Source organism: Halyomorpha halys, unplaced genomic scaffold (assembly GCF_000696795.3).
Source record: "Halyomorpha halys isolate HHAL.00 unplaced genomic scaffold, Hhal_1.1 Scaffold679.1, whole genome shotgun sequence".
In the NCBI taxonomy this organism is placed as follows: Eukaryota; Metazoa; Arthropoda; class Insecta; order Hemiptera; family Pentatomidae; genus Halyomorpha; species Halyomorpha halys.
Window position 1 is genome coordinate 10,780 of NW_027110356.1, and position 7,437 is coordinate 18,216.

The following is a 7,437-nucleotide window of genomic DNA, read 5'->3' on the forward strand; positions in this document are numbered from 1 at the left end:
CCCCAAACGACTTCTTCTGGAATACCATCTAAGCATGCCGAACTATTACTCCTTACAACTTTCATTTCCTCAGAGGTTACCGTATTGATAATGATTATAAATTCATGGTAGAGGATATGACAGCTACCATAACGATGGGTGTGTAGGTCTTGTGGGTGGACGGATTTGTATGGCTTGTGGGCGGACGTCTAAGGATTACCAATGATCATAAAAACATTTATTACCATAGAATGGAAATTAGAATGCGATACCATTAACTGGCTCAGTTATCCCAAATAAATCACTGGTGCTGTTGGGAAGATGGAAAGATAAAGAAGGAAATGGAAACAATTTGAAGAATCAGATGTAAAATGTTGTAAATCTTTATAGAGGTACAACTACTACCTCCTGTGGGTCAGACCTCTCATCAACTACCTCCTTCTTTCTCCCCCTCCCCCCCAACTCCCTATAAACTGTACATCGTTATGTTATTTGTAAATAATAATTAAAAGTATGGGACATTAAAATTAACATCCACATTAATTAAAAGAAAAATGTGAGCTAAATTGCCGATTGAAATTGTGTTCCCATCTAACTTATAAATTATGAAATACAAGGTAACAATAAAGCCTTGAGAATTATGAATTGTTAAAAAATACCTCCTTTTAGTAGAGCTGCACACTGATGGGTAAAATGGATTTAAAGATAAAAGGTTAAAAAAAAACAACTTTTTTCCCGTATAATCTTAAAGAATTAACTTGAAATATTAATATTTGAATTGAAATATTCTTCAATGAAGAATTAAAATGAAAATAATAAAATTAATGGACAGAAAATTAAGTTCAATGCCTGAGGTTCCAAACCTTTTTCACTCGCATCCTTTTTAGGATTGGAAAAATACGTGGCAACCTTGTAGATGAGCCAAGGACTGTCAAGTATGCAGAAAAAAAGTGCTAAGTAAAGGATGAAATGCACTGCACATTTGATATTTTAATTATATATTGACATACGCTTGTGGTACCCACTTTGGGTACAGCTGGGCTATGCCATGGCCTGTGGAACAAGTAAGGTTCCAATTTCGCACTCAAATTAAATCACTTCCAGTGCTAGGCAGAGCATGAGGTACGCACAGTTGAAGCCAGAAATGAATCAAGAATAATAAAGAAAAAATTGACAATTCGCCTGGTTATTAGAACATTTAACTGTTTTGGATTATTAAATTAATCTGTACGAAGTATATTAATAATACTCTTAATATACTTCTTTTTTTTTTAATACGAATATTTATTTATTGAAAATAATAAAACAAGCTCACACGATCAAGGGCAGAAGGTATTCGAGCCCTAAGTATGCATACATATTCTATGAATTAATAGGAAATTATAAACTGGACTGAAGAAAAGACTGCTGTGGAAACAGTTACGCATAGAAGGACCGAATAGTATTCCTACTCTAATCCGAGAATCTAATTCATTATTAATCTAGATGTCCGCACCCAGTTTCTTACAAAATTTTTGATGAGTTCCAAGAATCACCTACGGTTTTCCTATCACACGCATTCAAACACGCACACGATCGTCGATTATTTTGTCAATACAGTCAAGGGTCAACGGACGGTATTAACCAGTGTTTCGTTTCGTAAGTATATTTTGAAGATATTTCCTCATTTTACTATTAAATTAATTTTTTTTTTATTGTAACTTTTTTAGTAAATGTAAGGCAGTTAATCGCAACTAAATACATGATGAACCATTATTTCCAGGTTTATAAGATGGAAATTCTCCTACTAATGAGAAATTTGCATCTAATATGTCTGGTGCAACTCACATCAATATTATACGAGAAGATGGTTGGGGGTGCGGTCAAAATATAAAACAAATAAGTTTAAATAACTTCTTCTAAAATTAAACTTAAGCAATCTTCTTCTCATATAATTTATCCACGGTCAACTATCTCTCATTACTATTTCTCACATCAATATTTTTTAACTGATTTAATTTTATACCATAATATATGCCATCGTATACTACTTAATTTTTTTTTTAATTTCAAATCACTGAATATTATTATTTTAAATGAGGGCCTTTCATTTAAATAAATAATCATTTATTTTAAATAAATAATTGACCCGTCCATTGTTCATGGAATAGTATACAGTTATCGAGAAACCAAAATGCGCCCTCCGTCCAGCTCGTCTGGACCTGGTCGATGGTTAGTTACTTAAAGTTACTAAGGATTTGTCCTTGGTGTTGGTTCATTGAGTACTGGCAGTACACGTGTCAAACAATTGTCTAAAACCAGACTGGTGGCAATAAATTAAGAATAAAAAATAAATAGTGTTTGACAAATACTAAGATTGTTTGATCAGCAGTATTTATAAGGAAATATTATTACATCTAAAATAAAAACTTTAAAATCTTTTATACTGAAATATAGCTCAAAATAAACTCTAAAGGTAGCATAACAGAACCAATTTAATTAATAAACGGTTATAAATAATTTGAATTTTTACGGAACACAAAAAAAAATTATGTTATGTCACTATACATGGGCTGATAATGACATTCTAGACTTATCGACGTCGTAAAACCACATCATTAAACGGGCAAAAAGTGAATCTAATGCAAAGATCATTAACACTCTGAAACACATAACGATGTTCAAATATTAGACGGATTACTATGAAATATGGCCTTCTAGAGTAAACAGTTTTCTGCTGCTTGTGCAAATACATGTTTATCTACCTTCCTGATTGATAAAACCAATTTAAAGGGGAAAAGGGGAAAGTGACAGCCATTGTTAGAAAGGAAACGGTTGCAAAGATGGTGCTTCAGAGTCAGGACGTACAAGAGGTTGTCAGAAGCTATCTCAAGTCAGATGATTTTGAGATCATCTCCTGTGAAGCAGTGGACCAGAATGGAATAGCTGTAGGGTTTCAAAGCAACGCAAACAAGGCACAAATCAGGTTCAAGACTAGCCGAGGCGAAGACAAACTGGACGTCTTCATAAAGCTCATTCCGGAATCGCCGTACCACAGGAAAATCGTCTTGGAAATGGACAGCTTCAATCGCGAATCCATTCTATTCAACAAGGTATTTAACACATATCACGAGTACCTCAATGATCATTCTATCCCGGCATGCTACTTGGCCAGATCCAACATACAAATTCTGGAAGACATGACGAAGAAAGGTTTCAAGAATAGACCAATCTACGAGACCTTGGATCTACAGCACTGCGAAAAGACAATGAATACTCTAGCTAAGTTCCATGCTCTTTCATTCATCACGGAGAAACGAGAAGGGCGCAAAATGACAGACATAGTTCCTATTATAAAAACAGAAACGGTTATGTCAACGGACAAGAACCATATTGGCAGAAAATTGACTGAGGTGACCATCAAGAGCGTTAAAAGGGTAGCAGAAGAGTACCTAGGGCACCTGCCGTCGGAGGCAATGAAGAAGGCCTTCCACTACCTTGACCACTCCTTCGAAGAGATGAGGAGTTCCAAACTGTACCCTAACGTCCTGTCACACGCCGATATGTGGAACAGCAATATAATGTTCAGTTACGATGAACAAGGGAACGTCGCAGAAGCTTGCATATTCGACTTCCAACTTTCTGCTTACAAGGCTCCAGGCTATGATATACAAGTGTTTCTCCACTGTTGCACAAATAACGAGCTGCGAGAAAGGTACTTGGACCACCTGATGAGGGTATACTACCTCGACTTAACAATGATATTGCGATCTGAGGGGATCGACATCGAAGACCTCATGTCCTGGCAAGATTTCGAGAATATGCTTCAAGAGACTCTTCCAATATCATTAGCTCTGGCAGTTCTTGTCTTAACCTTTGTCCTCACTCCGGAAAGGATTTTGAAAGATGTAATGTCCTGCAACGAAAAATGTAAGGTGTATTTTGAAGAGGACAGAACGGATTACGTTCTAGAAGCATTGGCAAATGACGAAAAATACAAGAGAAGGGTTATCTCAACTATAACAAACTTTATTAATTATTTCACCAAAGAATTATGAAAAAAGATGTAAGTTAACATTTTATTTAATTATAATTGCAATATTAATTGAATAGATGGGTCGAACGAGGATACATCATACATCTTTTCAAGATCTGTTTAAATCGTCAAATGTGTCTAAAAGATCTCCTATAACACATTATTGTATCAAAATATTTTATTTCCAACTCCATCGGCATTCAATGGAGTTGAGAATGAACTATTTAAAACTATAATGTGATAGAGAAGATTTTAAAGATAAATTTGACGCTTTTAATGGAATTTAGAAAAATATGTTACATTGTATCCTTGTTCAGTACGACAATTAAAATGTGAAAATGAGTAGGTTCAAAATTAATATTAATTATTATTATAATGGATTTCTATTAATTTAGAACAAGAAGGAAGCAGGAAGTACTAGGACATCTCAAGATAGGAGTCACAAGATTAACACACTAGTACCACATGACATGGAGAATATTGCCCCAACATATCTCCCGCAGAGTACATTCGTATATCACAATGGACAGCGATGGGTACGAAGCTGAATAGGAAGGAGGCGGAGGTAGGACCGATACAGTACATATTTTGAAGAAGAATACAAATACTGCGAAGAATTCATTTCATTCCTTATAAATTTCAATTTATACCAAAATTTGAGTTTTGATTGTTTTGAGCCAAATTGTGTATAATTAACCTTTGTAACTTTTATACTTAATACAGGGTAAAAATTACTTCAGTGGTTGAATAGCCCGAACTGTTGTAAATAAACGATTTAAAAATCTATTTATTTTATTATAATTCCTTAACTAACTAGATTTAATAATTATTGTAGCAAACTTAGGTTCTTCTTAATTATTTATTTATTAATAGCATTTTAGGTTACTTAGAGGCAAGATTTTAAACTTCTTGCAACTTCAAATTTTTTTTATCCTCAATGTCATTACTAGGGATAGGATTTTTATGGTTTCACATATTTTCACTTGACCATGATATCTTCGATTCCTTACTAACTAAAGATGTTTCAAGACATTTCTGGCCAAAAGAAGCCATTTTTATTTCACATATTTTTAAATATTTGGCCTTTTTTTTACATATTTTGTTGTAAATCACATATTTACTGAAATATTGGCTATTTTTAACATATTTTTAAGGTATTTTGTCCTGAATCACGAATTTCCTTAAATTGATTGTATAATTGTAAATACATTTTTCGCAGCAACTACGTAAAATTCAAGAGAACGTAAGAAACTTAAAAGTGAAATTTATCATTATCATAAATAGTGCGTAAAAATTCTATATCTTCATCTTTGAACACAAATTAAAAGCAGTGGCAATAATAAATTTTCACACAGAATTACATGGAGAATTCCTCAGAATCAATTAAAAAGAGCAAGGGTCTTATTCCTGTAGCATTTTCCTAGAATTTGTTTGTTTACTCCTCAATCCATTTCTCTGTTTCTCCTTCCCATGGTCCTTTCTCATCTTAGTCTTGTTTCATTCCCCTAGTGTAATTACAATTACTGTCTTGTTATTGAACAGCTGTTTTCTCTAAGTACATTTTTTTGTACATATTTTAACATAATTTCTTTAAAATATTATTCATATAATATATAATAAATACATATTTCTGTAACTTTTTTTAAGTTATAAAATTACTAATTAATTAGAAATTTATATTGTTGAATAATTTATTAATTTATAAATACATATTTTTTTAAACATTTGACAATTTATTAGCACATATTCATGTACATATTTCGGATTTTTTAGCACATAAAAATCCTATCTCTAGTCATTACCATAGTCTAGACCAGGGGACTGACTGCAACAGATAATCTGCGATGGTAAGGCTCAAAACTGTGTTGAAGAGGAAGAACCATTCTTAAGTTATTTCAAGGAATCCCAGTTGGTAAACACTCGTCTAGACAAATAGAAGCTTTTTCTTGGGCATGCGCAAAAATATTTTTCTTGTTCCACTTGTATTTTGAAAACGGCTCCTCAGATCGTTCCAAAATCGGGAGATTAGTTTTTCCTTATGCATTCGCGGGAGTAATGTCCATATTTCCAAAACCTCTGACAGGGGTTATATAACGAATTTTTAAAAAGTATTTGTCTAAGGTACCTATTAATTGTCTTTATTTCGAAAAATATAAACAGTTCTCATTGTTAGCAATAATAAAAAGAAAGATAAATAAATAATATTAAAGGATTTTATAAATAAATCAAGGAGAAAAAAGAAAAAGCCCAATTCTAATTGGAAAAGTCGAGACCAACCGATCATTTCCAATTGTATTATGGTTTCGGAAATTTATATTTGTTCTTATGTCAAGAAATCCTTGCATACGAATTTCATGAAAACAGAAATATATATATTTTCGAACATTACAAATATAGAGATTACTTCAACAGGAGGCCATCAATCTACACAAAATTTGGGAACGTATGTAAGGTAGTAAGTTGCGCACTACCAGATAACTGTCTTATGCGTCAGTTTACTTACTGAGCAAGACAACTCTTCAAATATATTCCTAAATACAGCTCGAATGTAATTAAATATCATGATAATATGTTGTTTTAATACGGCCTCATGCCTTGTTTAAGAAAGAATGTAAATCTCTCGTCGATATAGACAATAATTATGTTAAACATCGTAAAATGGTTATTCTATTTATCTTTGTATTATTCGTGTTTATAAAGTTGATATGTGAGCCAATATAATTTATATGGAGTTAAAATACCCAAAACCAGAAGGATTCTCCATCTTTACATTTTGAGCCACTTTTTTTTATGTTGCTCGATTTAACTTGTTTTTTAAAACTCTGAACTATAATTAATAAATTTTATTAATTTCTAATTTAGTATTTGACATTTATTGAATTTTGTAATCATTAAAAATCATCTTATACTTATTTTTGACATGAAATAATTTTCACCCAGGTGAATTCTGAGATACAACTAACTTTTTTTTTCCGGCGCCTGATACCAGTCAAAAATTGAAAGAAATGAAAGTTTTTGTTCCTTCGTAATTGTCAATTGCTGTCTCTTTATGTTAAAAATTATTGCTAATTAGTTTTTTTTAAGTCTTAAACAACTTACTCCACTTATTTTTATAATGCCATAGGCGTTGATGACCAGAGTGTTTTACGCCTCTAAGCAACAATCAACAACTTACTCCACTTTGGTGCAAACGTAAAATAACACGTTTCACAAGTTCTCATAGCCGTTATATACACATACATATACGTCAATTTCAAAGGCAAGAAGATCGATGTTTGTTTTATCTAGACAGCACTGTTCACTTCTTTTTACAAAAATTATTCTAATGTTGAAATATTTAAGTTTATAACAAGAACAAAAAATGTTCATTTCATACGCAGATGATTAAATGAACGTTATTCATCAACACAATGCATTAATATATTAATATAAAACTTATAATT

At 32.3% G+C, this 7,437-nt stretch overlaps 1 protein-coding gene across 1 annotated transcript; it reads left to right on the forward strand.

Annotated features, from left to right (window-relative positions):
• Window positions 1-2,775: 2,775 nt before the first annotated feature.
• LOC106685312 (uncharacterized) lies at window positions 2,776-4,780 on the forward strand. The gene is made up of 2 exons (XM_014427903.2): window positions 2,776-4,024; window positions 4,390-4,780. The coding sequence occupies exon 1, from the start codon at window positions 2,802-2,804 to the stop codon at window positions 4,014-4,016; it is 1,215 nt and encodes a 404-aa protein (XP_014283389.1). The 5' UTR covers window positions 2,776-2,801; the 3' UTR covers window positions 4,017-4,024; window positions 4,390-4,780.
• Window positions 4,781-7,437: the final 2,657 nt, after the last annotated feature.

Excerpts from the sequence above, each read along its gene's own strand:
- LOC106685312 (XM_014427903.2), top strand. The coding sequence starts at position 2,802 with ATGGTGCTTCAGAGTCAGGACGTACAAGAGGTTGTCAGAAGCTATCTC.